The sequence below is a fragment of the Rutilus rutilus genome (genome assembly GCF_951802725.1).
Source record: "Rutilus rutilus genome assembly, chromosome: 11".
NCBI classification, from domain to species: Eukaryota; Metazoa; Chordata; class Actinopteri; order Cypriniformes; family Leuciscidae; genus Rutilus; species Rutilus rutilus.
The window spans coordinates 3,904,541-3,924,051 of NC_140216.1; the positions used below are offsets into that span (position 1 = coordinate 3,904,541).

The following is a 19,511-nucleotide window of genomic DNA, read 5'->3' on the forward strand; positions in this document are numbered from 1 at the left end:
TGAAAGGTTTGAGCTGTACAGGTGTGAATTCGCACTTCCTTCAGGCTGAGGCTTATTCATTTCACTTTTGGTGTGAAAGGGCAAGGGCCTTTACATTTGCTAAAAATAGAACTTATTTATTGTTATCTCTTTCCTCCATGTCAATTTCCGGCAATCCATGTTTTCACTGTTATATGGTAGGGGGCGCTATTACACATCTTCTGAAACAGTGCAGAATGTGAGTACCAAATGAAAAAGAAGCAGAGATGAGTGATAAAAGCATTGCTTGTGCACATGTAAAATAAAGTGATCATCAAACATTAAACAGTATATAAACCAAAATCTATGTTTTGATCATCGTTCTGAATCCATTCAGAAATATTCAAAATGTTGCTTTTTTTAATTAAACATATCCATATTCATGCATGAATCCAGAATAATTATTCTTTTTTTTTTTTTAAAGCCGAGATCTCTTCTTTCTTTTGATATATTGCAGATATATTCAGATATTCATGCAACAAAAATATTCTGGGGGCCATAAAAGATTTGAGAAAATTATAAAAGGGAACGCTGGCAGGGAACGGGTTAAAAAACAAACAAGCATGCCAAACCCAGGTGAGAAAAAAGTAACGCAAAAGTAGCGTAACTAACGCATTACTTTTCATAAAAAGTAACTAATGCAATTAGTTACTTTTTTAAGGAGTAACACAATATTGTAATGCTTTACTTGCATTACCAACACTTAGACAACCTAAGAGAGAGAGAGAGAGAGAGAGAGTGTGTGTGTGTGTGTGTGTGTGTGTGTGTGTGTGTGTGTGTGTGAGAGAGAGAGAGAGAGAGACATACATAACATGCTGTGTGAACGTGAAGTGATTAGTAAAATGAGTGCATACTCGGTGATGTGTGAGAATCCGGTTCGTATTTTGCTCTGTGCCCGAGGGCGGGTGTGTGTGTGTGTGTGTGTTAGTGCCAGTCCTGCCAAACCAGACACAAACGAGTGTGTGTTTAGAAACTACCGACAGCAAAACTTGACAAAGAAAAACCCGCGACAATGAAATACCCAGAGGACATTAGATGAGGTAAAGATATTGCATTTAGTTGTTCAAGTCAACATTAGTTGCTTCTTCTCGTTCTTTTTCACGTTTGAGTTGGGTGCAAGTGAGAGAGTTTGACAGGTGCGACTCCATCTGTTAATTTATCCTCGTTTGATAAACATTTAACTAACCGAAAGTCTTTAGCAGCTTGACCTAAAGTGCATTATAGTAGTTACTGCTTGTGTTGTATGGAAGTAGATAAACACTTGGCCTCAGTGCAGTGGTAAGCAATTTGTTTACTTTTGCCTTGTTTGTCGCTGTTTCTAATGCGCGTGCGCGATTCAAGCATCGCTTTGTATCAGATACTTATATTGGAAATGATTTTAATCTCTTTATTTGTCAGTATAGCTTGGGACAAAGCAGGGAAATGCAGAATTCTTTTTATATCAGTTACAAAGTCAAATAGGAATTAATTAAATATATTATATATTATACACATTTATACATATAAACACTTGTTGCATAGGAACAAGTGTACACTTGTGAATTTAGTAGTGTGGAAAGCAAGCTTTTATTTGGTTTACCATTGATTACCACTGATTGCTACGGAAGGATTTAGGGGGTTATAGGCTAATATTTAAGTAAACATATAAAGATGATATTTTGGGCTGTAAAGAAAGTGTATATTGGGTAATCAAGTAATTAAATAAAGTTAAAAAAAATAACATACAAACAAAAAGCATTGAAAATCATTATCTGATAAAGTTGATGTTGTTATTATTATAACTGTGTACATATCCTTGTGGCATTAAAAACGATAAAAACAACGTATCAAAGCGCATTAGTGGGCTATTATGTTTTTTTTCTTCTGGTTTTAGGGAACTTGAAGTCCCTTTATTGCATGTGGAGGACATGAATACACATTAACGCAGGTTGGAGAAAATTTTATTTTAATTTCATTTCATTTTTAAATAGTGTCTTGCAATTGAAAATTGCTTTTCTGATACAATAATCTTTATTGTTTTTTTTTATTGTTTTCTTAAATTTGTATTCTCTCATTTGTGCATTCAACTCGTTCAGTTCCCACATTTCCATCTGCAACTCTTAGGTGTGGTTTCTCATAAATCGTATCTAAATCGTCTTAATAACCAGGTGTGAAGTGTGCCTGAAATGGAAGGGGAACCTAAACTAGATCTATGTCACCTGACTGAGGTGGAGCAAACTGTTATCCTCAATGTTCTGCTGAGAGATGCTGAACTACGCAGCAAAGAGGAAGGGAGAATACGGTCAGTCTGTGTACAATACTGGACTTATTTGGTCCACATAAGTCATAGGAGCAATAAAAGATATTTGTGTTTTCAGCAAGCTTCAGCAGACGGTGTCAGACCCTGTCCATCTGCGCTCTCTCTCGGGAGAGTGGTTTCATGAAGAGCGCGCTAAGAGATATCAGAAGGGAGGAGCTGATGTTGTGCATGCCTCCATACGCCGTAAGCGACGTGAAAAAGGTCACATGATCTCCTACTCATCCCTGTAGAATCGTATTTGTGTGCTTATACATGTGTTGACAATATTCTTTTTTTTTTTTTTGTAGATACACCTTTGACGGCAATATTTGATGAAGAAAAAGGTAATGACTCTTTTCAGTTACATGAGCAGCGAGAGGAAGAAAAGAGTACAGAGAGAGAGTTGCAGGAACATATAAGTGTAAGAGAGGATGACAAGGACCAGGAAGAGAAGGAAAGAGAAAAAGATGGAGAAAGGTTGGTGCAACTTTTGGTGTCATCTCTCTTTCTTAACTTTGGACTGAGTAAAATGAATGCATCGAAACAGTCTGTATATTAAAGAGGCCATATTATGCCATTTTACAAAGTCAGGATTTTGTTTTTAACTAAGCTCTACTTGAATAGGTTTTCATGCTTCAATGTTCAAAAAACACATTATTTTGCACATATTTGACATTGTTGCAGCTCCTCTCTTCCCAGTCTGTCAGTAACACTCTGTTTAGTTCCTGTCTCTATGAAGCCCCGCCTTCTGAAAAGCACAAAGTGCTCTGATTGGTCGGCTGGATCAGTGTGTTGTGATTGGTCAACCGCTTCGAGCGTGTTCGGGAAATGCCCCGCCCCTTACCATAACCGCCAGTTTCAACACACCACTAACTAACTCAACCAGGCCCCGCCCCCTTTATTTAGCGTATGCCTTGGGCAGGAATTATTTAAATTATGAATATTGTGGCGTGTTCATTCCCAGAAGAAAACTCAAGACTACAATGGAGGCGTTTCAGGGAGTTCAGAAACAGGGGCACTGATATAGAGAATAACACTTTGAGTGACTTTGTAACTTTGCTGAGCTTTTTCATGCTTAAACAGCAACATTACACACTAAAGAATACATGGAAGAGTAGGCTACATGGAAACCCATTAACTTGGTCATATCTCATTGGTCCTTATTCACAAACTTCATGTAGCTTGCGTATGAACATGTTAACATGCAAACGATGATTCAATAATATGTCTGTTTGAAATCAGAAATATTGAATGCAAATATTTTCTGTGCAGATAAGATCACTTGTATTTAAGTCATCATATTTAATTATATAGCGCTTTATACAACAGTTTGTTTCAAAGCAGCTTTACAGAGATAACAGGAAAATAACTATCGATGCAAGCTTCATCAAATATAGGACAAATTTGAATGTTGCTGTAAATCAGCTTTAAAAAAGACAATAGTGTCGTTATTCAGTTCAGTTCAATAATGATTCAATTCCGTTCTATAACTGTCAATGTTGCAAAACGAAGTCGAATCAGCTGTAAAGCAGCTCTGCATGAAACATCTGTGTCAATATCAAAAACATCAGGTTTACTTTTCAGTATTGTCAGTGCAGTCAAATCGATATTACAGAATATTAAATGTGTTTTAAACTCAAACAAAGCGTGACAGATTCAAGGGTGTGAGCTAATATTCAATTATTAGTTTAATTATGATCCAGTCTTATATTGTGGTATATCCTTTTTAGTCTCATTCCTAAGACAACGCCTGAACCACAATCCAGGACAAGACACATCACAAAGGTCATTTTACATTTAAGATTATATTATCTATGCGTGTGAAATATGAGAGGTTTCACATAATGTTCTTGCTTTGAACAGAAGAGCGCTGCAGTGGGAAATGGTCTCGAAGGTAAAATTCATCATCATATGATGCGTTTATAAATGCCTCAACGCCCCACTCTGCTCACGTTCTCTTTCCCTCGTGCCTCAGGGAGTTTTGGAGAGTCGGCAGACAAAGAAAGGAGAGTTTTGCCAAGTGCACCACCATCTCTGCAGGTCTGTTCAGCTAGGCCTGTCGTACAGATACACACATGTGTGAGAAGCTGTTGTATTATGTATCTGTGTGTGTGTGTGTGTCTCTGTAGATGGACTCAGAGGGGGACATCGACTCTGGCAGCACTGAACTAGACTACACTAGGTTTGGCTCAGTTAGCAGCTTGACCTCTCATCATATGGTAAGACACACTCTCTCATCACAACACATGATGGTCTGCAGAGCAACAGAAGCTGTACAGGTGTAAACAGTGCAGTTTCTGTGTGAGTAGATGAATGGCAGCTTGATGAGCCTGTACAGTGTGGGGGATTTCGGGGATGTTGTAGTATCAGGGCGGATCCAGTTCTCGCTGCAGTATGACATCAAGAAGGAGGAGCTTCACGTGCACATTATATGCTGCCAAGACCTTGCATCGGCCCGCAAAAATCGATCGGACCCGTAAGTGTACAATGGCCATGGTCATTTTCATTCAGTCATACTTTCAGTATTTAAAAAAAAAAAAAAATGTTGTGCTGTCAGTTAAACGCGTTATTAATGGCGTTAACGCAAACCCATTTTAACGGCGTACATTTTTTTTATCACGAGATTAACGTTCTTTTTGGCCTAGCAAACTTTGTAGTTTTTTTCACATGCTGTTGCAACAACTAGTAACGTTAGAAAAACTACAACACCACCGGATCTAGCTAGACCGGACACAAAACAACTGGCACGCCGCACACACTTGTTTGGGCTTGCAAGCCGGCCGAAGAGTAGAAGGCTAACGTTACGTTTTGAGTGGATGGCGAGCGCGAGACGCCGAAATGGATGCCAATAAGATTCTGAATGGAAAGTTTACTTTTAAAAAGTTGCCAAATGGTTCCCTTGACAAGACCAAAGTGATCTGTGTGTTTTGTCGTTGTGAACTGAGCGATCATCGCAGCACGTCCAGTCTGAAACACCACTTGACGGCCAAGAACACAGCTAATGCGAATTCTCTGATGCGATTATTTGTTCCAAGTGACAATGTTAGTGTGAAATTGAACACTACAGTATATGCCAATGTTGTTTTCAATAAAAAAAACATTTGCACAAAGCAAGCCGATCCACTTTTCCATGTTGATAAGAGCATTAAAATGAGAAAAAATAATGGGACAAAAAGAAATCAAGGGACATTTAGAATAGATAAAAATGTGCGATTAATTGCGAGTTAACTATGACATTAATGCGATTAATCGCGATTAAAATTATTTTAACCATTCGACAGCACTAATTTATTTATTTTAATATTTTTGTCTCTTATGCTCACCAGGGTTGATCAAAAATACAGCAGAAACAGTAATATTGTGAAATATTATTACAATATTAAAAGGCTGTTTTCTATTAGAATATATTGTAAAATGTAATTTATTCCTGTGATCAAAGCTGGATTTTCAGCATCATTACTCCAGTCTTCAGTGTCACATGATCCTTCAGAAATCATTCTAATATGATGATTTGCTGCTCAAGAAACATTTTTGATTATTATCAATGTTGTAAACAGTGGAAACTATGATGCATTTTTTCAGGATTCTTTGATGAACCCAAAGGTCAAAAAGTCATCCACTCAAAGTGTCAAATAAACACAAAAAGTGTTTATTTGAAACATTAATTACGTCTTTACTGCCACTTTTGATCAACTCAATGCATCGTTGCTGAATAAAAGTATTAACGGTAACACTTTACTTAAAGCCTTTATATATATAATGCATTATAAAAGTTTTATAAGTGCATTAATTATGCATTGTAATGCTTATAATGCATTGTATGGTCTCAGGAATAATTGTAACCATTATAATACTTATCTATTTATTGTTACAAAGTATAATGCATTAAAAAACAGGACAAACAACCAATTTCAGATTTAACAAGGATTTGCATTTTAACTTTGGTTACAATTATTTAAGAAAAGATATAATGCACTATACATAAAGGCTTAACGTAAATGTTACCATATTCATTTCTTAAAAAAAAAAAAAAAAACATACTGACCCCAAACTTTTGAACGTATATAATGGATGGTTTCCGTCTTTCTCTCACACACAGATACGTTAAAGTTTACCTTCTCCCCGACAACACATCCCGCAGTAAGAAAAAAACAGCAATGAAGAGAAAAACATTAAATCCAGTCTATAACGAAACCATGAAAGTCAGTTCTCTTTCATTGATTATTATTTTACAAATTACTCCTATGAATTTAAAATACATTACTGAACTTGCAGCACTATTTCTTTCCCCACTCAACTATAAAATGTTGCCTGTACCAGTACAAAGTGCGCAGACTGGACCTCCAGGCTCGTGTGTTGAGTCTGTCAGTCTGGCACTTGGAGAGAATGAGGAGAAACCTGTTCCTGGGGGAGGTGGAGGTGAGGCTGGGTCTGTGGGACTGGAGCCAGAGCCAACCAACCTGGCACAACCTCCAGCCAAGAGTGAGTCTATTCAGAGATAATCACATACGCTCTTGAGGAGGGACTTATTTTTACAATTACATTTATGCATTTGGCAGACGCTTTTATCCAAAAAGACTTGCATTGCATTTCAAAGTACACATTTACATTCTTATCAGTTCTTGCTTTCCCTGGGATTCAAACCCATGACCTTGCAGTTGCAAGTGCCAACGCTCTACTGTTTGAGCTACAGGAATTACTTCATTATAGTGAACATTCATAGTGAACAGTGAATTATGTTCACTGTCATTCACAAATCCTCTCCCGTGGCCTCATGGGATAGTAAAGTGTCCATCGAATGCACACTTCAGAATCTCACCGGAAGTAGTAGTTCATCCAGGTACATTTTTGACGACTCTTTTATGAGTACTGTGAATTCAGACATGCTACTTTTGTTACTCTTTTTCACCTACTATATAGTTGGGAAGTATGTGATTTCGGATGCAGTCAAAGTCTGATATGTGTGGTGAAATAAACCTGTGATAGTCAGTCATTTAGGAGACTCTTTCTCTTGATGCAGGTTCAGTTAAGTCCAGATGCCATCATCAGCAGAGGAACCATTCTGTTCTCAATTAAGTTTGTACCTCCAGGTTCCGAGGGTGAGTGTGAGCAGATGCTTCATGTTTAAAACCTTTATATCCACATTTATATGCAGGGCCATTGCTAAAAGTCATGTGACCCATTACCAGTTTTTCATGGATGGGCCCACTATCCCTTCAGTAAAAGGCGATACTGTAGAGCTGGGATTCCCAAACTTTTTTGGTCAGCAGAATCCATTTGATATAAAATACACCCTTTATTTTAATATTTCAATTACTTAACAAGACTCTCTGATATTGGATAATGGTCACATGTCATGCAGGTTAACAAATACAATTAAATATTTTAATTCTACATTTTTTAATTTCATCAGAAACTTATTTTGTGACTATTATTTATATCATATTTTTACATGATTATTATAGCCAGAAATATATGACTATTGTAATAATACAATTGCACTTTAAATTAAAAAAATGATATTAGATCAGTACAAAATAATTACATTTTACACTGCAATAATAAAGTCTTAAATTATTCAAACCCTCAAGCTTTTATTTTGGCGTAAAATTGTTTTTGCTGTTTAGTTGACAACAGGTTTATAACCTCTTCTAAGCTATATTGCATTTTTTTTATTATTACTTGTGCAGCCCTATTTCTTATTTTAAATATTATAATTTAATTATTAGCTTTTCATCCAATCACAAACCCCTTGTTTGGTAAACCCTGCTGAGATTGGATCCCTCTGGTCTCATTACTGATTGGTCCTGGGACAGTGTTGCCCCCCTGTGGTCTGTTCAGGTACAGCGTGTTTAAAACCCCTTCATGTCAACATCTTGTTTTGTGTGTTCTGTGACTGTAGGAAATGGTCATCCACTGACTGGTGAGCTCCATATATGGCTGAGAGAGATTGTTGGTCTACTTCCCACAAAACGTGGTGCGCCCAACACATACGTGAAAAGGTGTGTGTGCACATCATAACACACTCAGTTCATAAGTGGATGAATTTATAAGTGTATGAGTTTAGAGTTTATAAGTTTAAATGAAGTAAATTTAGTAGTTTAAAGTTTAAATTAAAGTTTAAATAAGTTTGAAGTTTAAAGTAGTTTGAAATAGATAGATAGATAGAACGATGAGCTTAACTCACACACACACTTATAAACACACACGTACACTCACGCACATACACTCACACATGCGCACACACACACACACACTAACTCGCTCACACACACACACACTTCGTCTAATTTAGAGTGTTTCGTCTAATTTATTTGTTTATTATGTATGAGTGCATGAGTATGGTCTGTGTTTGTCCAGTGTGGTATTACCAGATGAAAGTGGCGTCAGTGGCCAGCGGACTCGACTGGTGCGAGCTTCTGTCAGCCCGGTGTTCAACCACACAATGGTATATGATGGGTTTCAGTCCAGTGACCTCATTCAGGCATGTGCTGAAATAACAGTCTGGAATCCACATCACTCCGACTGTCTGGGTGGAGTACGACTCAGCACTGGCTCTGGTAATACAGATTTGAACATACTTGACAATAAAAATAAAAAACAGCTAAGAGATAAAGAGGACCTATTATGCCCTTTTACAAAGTCTTGGTTTTGTTTTTGGGCTCTACTAGAATAGGTTTTCATGTTGAATGTTCAAAAAACACCTTATCTTACATATTTTAGGCCTACATTGTTGCAGCTCCTCTTTTCCCAGTCTGTAAGTAACACTCTGGGGTGCGTTTCCCGTACAACGACGTAACTCTCTGCTTAACTACCATAGTATGATGCATCGTTGAAGAAATCAACTAGCTAGTCACCACTGTTTCCCGAAACCATATTGTCACAAATTGGTCGTTCAACCACGTTGGTTAATGATCTCACGCTGGTGTTTGGAGTAATAACTTTCTTTAATGAATCTGTTTGAGATTGAATTAATGCTAGATGTTTTGCTATAAATTACGACCATGGCATCTGAGGACTATTTCTCATTTTTCTCAGTTATTTTGCTTTATTTCCAGATTCAACCATAGGCTCATTCTTACGTCGTAAAGCACGTTCGCACATGCGCACTCTTCAAAAACGTTGCTTTAAATCTCTTGAGTGATGCAAACAGCGCGCTTTTCGGCGCCTCCCGCTTTTTCCACGTCAGTTTGGGTGACAAAGTCATCTGAAGCCATTCCATAGCTTAATGTGAGGGACAGAAGTCTATTTACATCATTAAAGTTTACAAAAACTCGTTTTCCCTCCTCTGTGGCTGTCAATCATTCTCCATTCAGTATTCAAACAGCGCGCGCGCCTCTTCCGGTTACAGCAGGATGCACGGTAAAACTCTCTCCAATATGATATATTCACATTATAATGCTTGATCTGTAGAGAAAAGGCTGTGGATTTGCATAAAATGACTTTATTTTGTTGGAGTTTGTTGCTGTTTTTCAAGAATTACTTTTTGCTGCTGATTTATACACTCACTAAGTTTAATAAAAATACATATTAATACATTTATGTAATATTTAAAGGTGTTAACTGTAATCTTACACTGCAAAATAATAACTTACAATCACAATTTTTGTGAAATTTGCAGCGGGGCGAGGGCTTCGATAACCTCTCTCTTTTTTGACCATACATGTGTTTGCATCCCTGCTTGACAAACTAAAAGATGTAAATTACATTTGTATGTATTCTATATAAACGATACAGATTGTACTGAATGTCAGCTTGCTTATTTTGCTCAAGACAAGGATTTATTAAGTCCACATGTCATGCAAACAAGAAACTCTGCTTCTAACCACAGGTCGAGAGCTGTCGTTCCAAACACACAACTTTGCGATGCTGTTTGCGAATGTTCGTTAGAACGATGCTTTTGGGAAACACACCCCTTGTTTAGTTCCTGTCTCTATGAAGCCCCGCCTTCTGAAAAGCACAAAGTGCTCTGATTGGTCGGCTGGATCAGTGTGTTGTGATTGGTCAACAGCTACGAGTGTGTTTGGGAAATGCCCCGCCCCTTACCATAACCGTGAGTTTCAACTCACTACTAACTAACTCAACCAGGCCCCGCCCCTTTATTAATTGTATGCCTTAGGCGGGAATTATTTAAATGAGGAATATTGTGACATGTTTGTTCTCAAGAAAACTCAAGACTACAATGGAGGCGTTTCAGGGAGTTATACAGTGATATAGAGAATTACTCCCTTTTCATGCTCAAACCACAACATTGCACAATAAAAATGCTGAAAATGTAAAAAGGCATAATAGTTCCTCTTTAAGACTGTGTGTTTATGTGTTGCAGGAGTGAGTTACGGTCAGTCAGTTTGCTGGATGGATTCTACCGAAGAAGAGATCAGTGTGTGGTCAAGAGTGATTCAGAGCTCCAGTAACTGGGTGGACACTAGTCTGCCAATCAGAACCAACTTACAGCTCTGCTCTGACTGAACTTATGCATATTCACCATGTGACATTGGTTGCGAAACAGTTTGAGTAAAGACTGGAATACACCGCACAGCTTTTGCTCAGATTTTTGACCTGATTTGCAGTCTAGACGAGTTGACACTTCCAAAAGTCAGAGCCAGTCTGGAGATTTTAAGCACTCAGAATTGACAGATTTCATTGTGTAGTGTAACACAACAGACTCACAGATTTTTAGCTTCACACTAGGATTTCATCCAGGATATCAAACATGTTTTAAACATGTCATAGTGCCTACCCTTATCTTACCATTTCACCTCTAAATACTGTAGCAATCTGTACAGGACAGAAATGAGATCAATCTTCTTTATATAAAGTTCTAGAAAGGGAATGCAAACAATCAAACATATTTTGCATAGGTAGTGGATTGGTTACAAAACAGTCCTCACACATTTCTGTGTTGAGAATGAGTATGTTGCCAACATATACGATAGTGTTTTTGCAAGAGTTTGTTATGCAGATCTGAGGGAGAAAAATGAGAATTCATTGTAATAACAAATAGTTCAACTAACTTAAACTGCTCTCTTAGGAGAACTCATCTTTTCTTATAATTTTTATTAATCATTTTCAATTTATAATTTGTAGCTGGTCAGTTTAAAGTGCTCATTGCCGGTCAAACCCCAAATGTAGTGAAACACTAACTACTGATTAAAACAAAATGTGCATTGCATCAGTTTTCAAAAAATTTCACGTTCTGATATTGTATGTCCTTTTTTTTTGTCCGATTATTCAATTATAATCTGTTAGAATCAGTTTATTTTTTTTTGCTTACATTAGGATGAATTAAAAAATAAAATGAGAGCCATTCTGTATAGTTGTAATATAGGCGTGTTATGTAAAATTGTATTTGTTTGCTTCTTTATTAAACTTGGTCTACATTTTTCCACAGTGGCAGTAGCTCTTCACATGTTTCAAGCATTTCTGCAAAGTTTCTTCCCATTTCCAGAGATGGGCATACATACATGGAAATGTATTTAAAATACAAATACAAAATACTGTGTGAAAAAATGTATTTAAATACAAATACAGTATTTTGTATTTTGAAAATACACAAAATACATGTGAAATTTGCCATCCAGTGCAGGTATAGGTCACAGTGAATGAAGAAACTACATAGGCCTACTGACTTTTCATTCCTAACCCATCTCTGCCCTCTCTTTCTTTCTTTCTGGCAATTACAAATAAACTTATGCAAAATAGCAGCCATTTATATACTTATTTCAGGTTACAATGTAGTCTACTTGTGGTGAACACTATTAAAAAATTCATACTGTATGTAAAACTGGGGGAACCTTTTCTGCTATCTAGCAAAGAATATGGACGGGCGATTTTACTTCACTATCATGGTTTCACAATTCTCAATATCAGTTTTGATTCCACAGCATAAACTGAATTTCAAACTTTTTTTTCTTCTTTTTTTTTTTTCAGGTAACGTTAGTCCAATGCTTTAAAAGTAATTTTATATTTATTTTATGTTAAGTTTATTTGTCTATAAGTTTATTAAAATTAGAAAGTGTATCTAAAATTTAAAATTAGAATTAATTTAGATTCATTTGACACTATTTAGCCCTTTTTTTTATTTTTATTTTTTATGTAGCCTACAATAAAACTAAAAGCTGAAGATGTTTGTGGTGTATCATTCATCAGTGCTTCTCTTTCCACTCCAACGTTCCAGTAATTCCTGCCTACTAAAAGCTGCACGGATAAATTGGCTTACCCCACAAATAGGCCCATCTATGTAAACGATTTAGAAAAAGTTCCATCAATTCAAACTTTATATCATCGCTAATCGCTATGCATAGGCGTAATTTACGGGTGGGACATGTCCCCACCACTATTTTCTAAGGTCGATATTGTCCCCACCACTTTTGAAACATCTCGCGGCACGAATGCACCTAGCGCTGAAATCTGTTGTTTTCAGCGATCAGCGATCTTGCGTCCTTGTGTTCTCGTTTTACGTCATCATTAACCGTCGAAGTTCAGACCCAATTCTCAAGAACGCAAGTACAGAGGACGCATGAAAGAACCCGGATGTGTTCTTGATACCGAGGATGCATCGAATGCAGACTTGAGCTAGTACTCACCTGGTGTCCCAGAAGTCATTGCGGCCGGTTCCGAGTTCGTTCTTCTTCCAAGGAAGCTTGTCAAGACCGGTCTCCACGAGAACACAAGTCCGTTCTCTGCGTTCTTGGAATTGAGAAACAGCCTATGTTTCTGGCTCGCGCAGTCTTCACTCGGACGCGCGCTTCAATCAGTTGTGGAGAGACTCTCTATTTGTTCCGGTGAAATTACAAAACAAAATGCACACAAACGTGTCCCTGCCTGATATACAACCACTGAAAAACAATCGGTTTTGATGAGAAAAAACTATATGAGTGCGGATTAGACAGGGGCCCCAACAAATAAGTAAAAATTTAATTATATTATACACTATATAAACCATCATAATTGAGTATATTTCAAATAATAATAAGATGAATGATGTTTTTGATTTTACTTATTTTGGCAATACAAGTTTAATATCCCCATTGACCAAAAAGTAAACATTCATATTGACCATATTTTTCCCAAAGAAAGGAGGGTAGCCTTTAGTCTGTAAGTGGTATTAACCTGTTGTCCATAGTGAAATAAGCTAACATTAACTAGCTATAGGCTAGTGTTAGACTACATTTCATAAACATTTAATCAGTGCAGGGAAACGTTTAGCAAGATATTCATATTAAATCATTGTCCATGCCCATTTTAGCAGACGAGTCAGCAGCACCCCAGTCTCCCCATAACTACCCCTCCCAGTCCCAGTGAAGAAGGTGAGCAACACTGTGTTAATGACTTAGCATCATTCCAGGGAGTCTGTGTGGGGTTCTCTGACTGTCTCTCTTGCTCTTTTTCCCATAAAAAAAAGAAAGAAAATGAAATATTTATTAATGACAGAAATCAAACACAAATTATTTTCTCACATAATGACCATCATGACAAATAAAATAAATTAAAAATCAGTCTGTACTGGATGCAGTTAGAAACAATGAGTAGCTTACCTCAACCTGCATGTAAGTTACAGACAATATTAAAATAATCCAGTTTGATGTGTTCATTTAGACAGAATTTGGGCCGTTAAATGACATCTATAGATACAGATTTTATTATTCCCATCATTCCAAACCTCAAAACCTATTGATTTAGTGATCACTGGATCTGTTTTATAGCACTATAATAACCCTGATGTGGAAATTCCATTTTACACGTCAACTTTATTTTGTTGTTGGCATATATGTGCAGTTATGTAAAAAAATCTGCTGTTTTCATTGTTTTGAGATGATGATGTTAATTTATTTTAATTAAAAAGTTCATATATATATATATATATATATATATATATATATATATATATATATTTTAATCTGTCATTAATTTTACAATAAAAATACATTGAGAATGTGTAAAGGATTGCCTTAAGGACATTTTTATGGTGGCTTTTAATCTTGCATCAAATAGTGACCTGCAGACTTGCATTTACAAATCACAGCATTAAATATTGTGCTAGTACTAGTATTGAACTACAAGAAGCAAGACAGTTGCATGCCTTTGATTAGAGTTATGTAAAGCTTTTGATGGGACAGTTAGGTCCTAGAGATGTGGTGACAACAGCTGCGCAGAGGGGGCCCAATTTGATTTTTTTTGTCATGGGGCCCAACATCCCTGGTGGCGCCCCTGACTGTGCTATGATATGATATGATAGTGTCATATTACCCAGCCCTAACATGCATTAATGTTTTAAACACATTTGACAAGCTAGTTGATAAAAATCAACAACCGGTCAAGACTGATAGGCTTACGCTATTTTCCCACTTGTATGTGCTCTTTCTTTCATGTTAACGGAAGTGAATAATGCATTAACAAGTAGAATTGATCATGACATTCTCACCTTATAAAAAAGAAAAAATCGCTGATAAATGCTGAGCTAGTGAATGTCTCTGTCACGTATCTGAAATACTGCCCACCCCTGCCCATTTCTCATTTCTCATTTCACTCGTGATTTCGCACTTGATCCAGTTTCACTTCTGGGTGTGTCACTGTGTCTGGAAACTTCAATCATGGCGGAGGAGAGAACGGCTGATGGTTAAGTTTTATTCGTTTTACCCACTTCATTTACATTGCTTTCTCCTCTGTTTACAATCAGACTTGCATATTCACATATATAAATAACCATCCGATGCTTGTTGTATGCATTTTATACAGCGAAAACAGCATTTATTTGACGGAAATCTGGAACTGTCACAGTGATAGTTTGGTTGCCAAAAAAAGGAACGCTGCATTTTATTCAAAGTCTAATAGATATTTACTAAATACGCGTTTAGTATTTATAGGCGTTATTACGACCTCCGAAGTGGGAAGTTGGAAATTTCCGATAATAAACATGCCACGACGAGAATCTTTTGATCCATCTACAAATTTGATGAACTAGGTTTATGTATTCACTCGTCAGCTATTTCTTTGGGATATTGATCTAATCGAGAATCAAGGATATAAAAATTGTCATAGTTCGATATATTTGTCTGCCTCCAATGGACCCTCATCATGACGTTAGTACAGTATGGGAGTTGATCTCGTGATTTCATTACCTGTAATGTTTTAACATGAAACCTGCTATGCAACCTGCCAAGTATGCGATCAAATAAGTTTCTATTCTATTCTTGCCCATAGAAAAGTTGATATAATGCATTGTGTGATCTCTCTGTGTTTTCATCCCCAGATGCCACACCAGTTGGTGGCAGAACAGTTCCTGATTTTGGAAAGATGTATCATGTCAAAGGTGCGTTTCTGCCTAATTACACAGTACATCCCAGTACAGGACACTTCTTTTTCAGTATGTTACATGTACCTCTTTTATGTAGGTATGCTGACTTTGCCTTATTCTGGTGATGGGCAAGAGGAACCATTTGAAGTTTGGTACGACCTTGAGGGAAACAGAAGTCGCATCGACTATTATAATAGTCAGTGATCTTCTCATGATAAAGTCACATAATGTTAAAATCAAAATAGATTATGAATGCAGCCTCTCTTCATTGATGCTCTCTACACAGGTACAGTGCGCACTTTTCTGATTGGAAACGACTTGGATTATGGTGCCATTTATCAGATCACACCAGTTACCACTGAGACTGAAATCCAAGCTATCAAATATTTCCAGCTTAATGGTACAAAGGAGGATCCAATACGTCCACAGGCAGCACTGCCTGATCTGCAGGGCTTTGAAGTATGTACTTCTTAAAGGGACAGTTCACCCAAAATTAAAAAAAATTCTGTCATCATTTACTCATCCTCATGTCTTTCAAACCTGAATGACTGTGTTCTTTAGAGCAAACCAATGCAACAATTAGGCTGAAATGTGTATACATTTTTTTTTTTTTTTTTTTGTGCAGTTTGAGAAGATGGAGGATTACGCAGGTGTTCAGTGTGAGGTCTGGAAAAAGGTCACACAGGATGGTCATAAGAAGAACACATATCGTCTTTGGGTCACACGTCCAGAGGGAAATGATTCCCCAGCTGTCCCGTACCACTATGAGATGATGGGCTTCAACACTCTCTTGGAGTCTCACAATGACAAATACATGATTGACTACAGTGACTTCAGTCCCCAAACTGAGTCTGACATTTTCACTCCACCTGGAGGTAACTGGAGAACACACATTCAGTGACATGCTTTTGTCAGTCTCTTTTACTCTTACAGACCATCTAATCAAATGCTCACTGAGGTTTTATGTGTCTAGATATGACATATAAGGAGTTTCCGGATCCTCCTGAGGAGCGTCAGATATTGGCCAACCCCCTTCAAGACTATGTCCACACCTCTCCTGTTAGCCACGCCCACCGTTTGTTCGGCCCCTTTAAGGAGAAGTTTGAACGTCATTATGAAAGTGAGAAGGAGCACGAGGAGCGTGAGAGCTACTTTGTACATTCTCTTCGGTGAGGAAAAACAAATCCGTGAGCAATCTGTGAACTTGTCTGATTTAAGATGCATATGCTTTTTTTGTTTAAAGCAACAATATGTAATTTTTTTCGCCTCTAGGGGTCGCTAACGTCTTACAATAACAAAGGCGTATGTTGATGATGCATAAGCGGAATCATGGAACTTGCCGTCGCCCGTCGTGCTGAAGGATCTAATAATGTTTATGGATGAGTGAATACATTGATGTTTTTAACATGACTGTGGTATGAAGCAGGGTGTGATTGCTAATGAGAGACAGATATCAGCGCCACACGTGAGTCCCGCGGATATAAAGGAATAAAGTTAATTCTACCGAACTAACTTACCCACAAGTGCTGAATAATATTCACACAGGGCAGTTTATTAGACGAATGAAACTTGTGAGGTAACGCAGCGCTGTTTCACTTGGTCTACACTATCACACTAAACTGCATTTGAGTGTGTTGAAGGTTATAATGTTATTCTGTGTGTTCGTTTGTTGGCTGTATGAGACTAGCAGTGAGCTAGATCAACATTAGAATAACATACTGATCATATTCTAACATTTCATCATGTTGAGCTTTATAACACTGATTAGTTTTATGTACATTTGCTCACCTTTATATTTGCGCGTCTCTGTCAAGTCGAAGTTTGTCGCGGACGCTAGCTCTCAGCATCTCGAAAACGCCACGCTGATATTGATCCTCGTTTTAGTTCTCCTTTTGTCCCTAAGTCTGCTTGCCACGGTCCAACAATAGCGTGAGTGTGCCGCTAGACGTAACGCAGTTGTCCACGTCTGTCGCCATGGTTACTATGGCAGTACGAGTGGAAACCAGGGATAACGTGGATATTACGTCATTGACAGGCGACAAGTGAACAGGGAGTCAGGGACGAGCCATTATTTAAAATTGGAATTTCTCTGAAATTAAAAATCTTTGGATATTTTATTATTGTAGCTTTAACATCCTCTTCCTCCTCAGGTTTGTGCACTCTATGAACAGAGCCGGTCTTACATTCAGCAGCGGTATCAACCACTTCTCTGATCGGTCAGAGGCAGAGATGGCCAGGATGACAGGAGGTTTATTAATTCCAGATGCACAAAAATACACAAAATAGTCCTTACACATTTCTTTGAGTCTGTTGCCAACATATGATACAGTATGATAAACTTTCTCAGATGAAGTGCTTTTGCAAGAGTTTGTCATTAAAATCTAAAGGTTAAAAAAATGTGAAATCATTGTTTTAAGTAGTTCAACTAACTTAAACTGTCCTCTAATGAGAATAGTGGTAATTTAATCTTCTTCTAAATCATCATCATAATTACATTTGGTTTAATTGAGTATCTGCATCTTCAAGCTATTTTGGGAAAATGTATAATTTTCAGTTTATGGTTTGTAGCTGGTCTTCTGTGTATAAAGTGTTGATGGTGACATTGCTTATCGAATCCCAAATGTAATTAAATACTAATGAGTTTTGTCTTTGATTAAATGTACATAACATCAGTTCTGACCAAAGATTTTGTATCAAATGAAAACTTTTGTAAACTTTTGTCAGACTATTAAAAAATGTGTTTACTAAAACCAGTGTGTACTTTTACTTAAATTAGGCTGATGTTTTAAAAAAGAAATAAAAATGAATATAAAAATGAAATAAATCAAGTTTTTGGATTTATTTTGCAATATGAAAGAAAAGATCTGTTGCGGCTTCCGTTTGATTGCTACTTTAACGCTTGAGGTTTTGAAGGTTTGAAAGGGTTAAAAATGTTGTAAAATTAAACGTCAGTATGCAAGCGCAAGATCTAATTTGTCTCTACTCTTCGGTGTGGAAAAACAAAAAACAGTAGATATTTAGTGATGTAAAAAGACATCGTAAAAATAGACATCTATTATTTACATAATCGATTAAATAAGTAATAGCCTACTGTATGAGTGTCTATGCTATATTGTGAATATGGTCATCATGGCTAAAAACATTTGAAATGACAATGGTAATCCCTCGTGTAGCCTATGTCTATTAGCAGATCAATTATAGTAATTAATATTCATAATTATAGCTGCTAGCCTGAAAATCCAGACCTAAATCTGAAAGATGAATGGTCTGGCGTCGACTAATGAAAATCGGCCAGCTCGAGGGGCGGCACCAAGCATGCATTTGAAAATCTCACTGCACGCAATTGGATAACACTACGACCAATCATAACAATAAGCCTCATACGCTTAGCTACCAGCGGAGCTAACTGGTAGATTAGACTCTTGCCGTATCCGGTCGGCAAAACAGAAAAAACACACTTCTTGCAAAGGAATGATTTGAGCGCCGTCTTCAGTTCCTCTTTTAGATAAAAAGCCGAGTCTAACTCGTTCATTGTAGCGGCCAAAGCCGTTTCAAACAACTGGTGTTCATCCATCGCCATCTTGCAATGTTTACTAATGACTTCGACGTCACAGCGATATCGTCATCTGTTTAGCTCGCCTCTGGCCCGCCTGTATCAGATAACCCGATGTGATTGGTGCTGCACAGATCGAGGGGCATATTTAATGAGCATCATTACTCGACGCCAGAGTAACTCGCTGAGCAAATTCAACTTGTGCTCTCGCGAGAACTCTGGATTACCAGGGTAGCTTCTAGCACTGTATGTGTGCTGATCTGCTGACAAAGATATTTCAACCAAAATAACAACCAAAAAGAAGTCGTCTTAAACAAAAATGTTCATAGTTGTCGCAACAATAAACCGCTTTTCCACCGTCGGGC

General features: G+C 37.3%; 2 protein-coding genes across 7 annotated transcripts; both read left to right on the forward strand.

The window, feature by feature from the left end:
* The first annotated feature begins 546 nt into the window (after positions 1-546).
* On the forward strand, positions 547-11,608 carry sytl1 (synaptotagmin-like 1). 6 transcript variants are annotated; one of them, XM_084424123.1, is made up of 16 exons: positions 547-594; positions 1,892-1,945; positions 2,166-2,299; positions 2,376-2,518; positions 2,605-2,773; positions 4,027-4,081; positions 4,160-4,190; positions 4,272-4,336; positions 4,426-4,515; positions 4,606-4,772; positions 6,396-6,498; positions 6,617-6,778; positions 7,317-7,395; positions 8,199-8,298; positions 8,657-8,856; positions 10,623-11,608. In XM_084424123.1, exons 3-16 carry the CDS (start codon positions 2,184-2,186, stop codon positions 10,763-10,765), a joined length of 1,623 nt encoding a protein of 540 aa, XP_084280249.1. In that variant the 5' UTR covers positions 547-594; positions 1,892-1,945; positions 2,166-2,183; the 3' UTR covers positions 10,766-11,608. The 6 variants fall into 6 exon arrangements, with proteins under 6 accessions (XP_084280249.1, XP_084280248.1, XP_084280251.1 ...); XM_084424122.1 differs by lacking the exon at positions 547-594 and adding an exon at positions 869-1,058; XM_084424125.1 differs by lacking the exon at positions 547-594 and adding an exon at positions 869-1,058 and having other exon boundaries at positions 4,163-4,190.
* Positions 11,609-14,837: 3,229 nt separating this feature from the next.
* LOC311299170 (counting factor associated protein D-like) lies at positions 14,838-18,343 on the forward strand. The gene is made up of 7 exons (XM_084422598.1): positions 14,838-14,914; positions 15,549-15,608; positions 15,691-15,789; positions 15,880-16,052; positions 16,219-16,468; positions 16,567-16,762; positions 17,744-18,343. The coding sequence occupies exons 1-7, from the start codon at positions 14,890-14,892 to the stop codon at positions 17,877-17,879; spliced, it is 939 nt and encodes a 312-aa protein (XP_084278724.1). The 5' UTR covers positions 14,838-14,889; the 3' UTR covers positions 17,880-18,343.
* Positions 18,344-19,511: the final 1,168 nt, after the last annotated feature.

Coding starts and splice junctions, on each gene's coding strand:
- LOC311299170 (XM_084422598.1), top strand. CDS start 14,890: ATGGCGGAGGAGAGAACGGCTGATG. Junction 14,915..15,548: donor GGAGGAGAGAACGGCTGATG/GTTAAGTTTTAT, acceptor TTTCATCCCCAG/ATGCCACACCAGTTGGTGGC. Junction 16,763..17,743: donor TACTTTGTACATTCTCTTCG/GTGAGGAAAAAC, acceptor CTTCCTCCTCAG/GTTTGTGCACTCTATGAACA.
- sytl1 (XM_084424123.1), top strand. CDS start 2,184: ATGGAAGGGGAACCTAAACTAGATCTATGTCACCTGACTGAGGTGGAG. Junction 2,774..4,026: donor AGAGAAAAAGATGGAGAAAG/GTTGGTGCAACT, acceptor TATCCTTTTTAG/TCTCATTCCTAAGACAACGC. Junction 6,499..6,616: donor TCTATAACGAAACCATGAAA/GTCAGTTCTCTT, acceptor TGCCTGTACCAG/TACAAAGTGCGCAGACTGGA.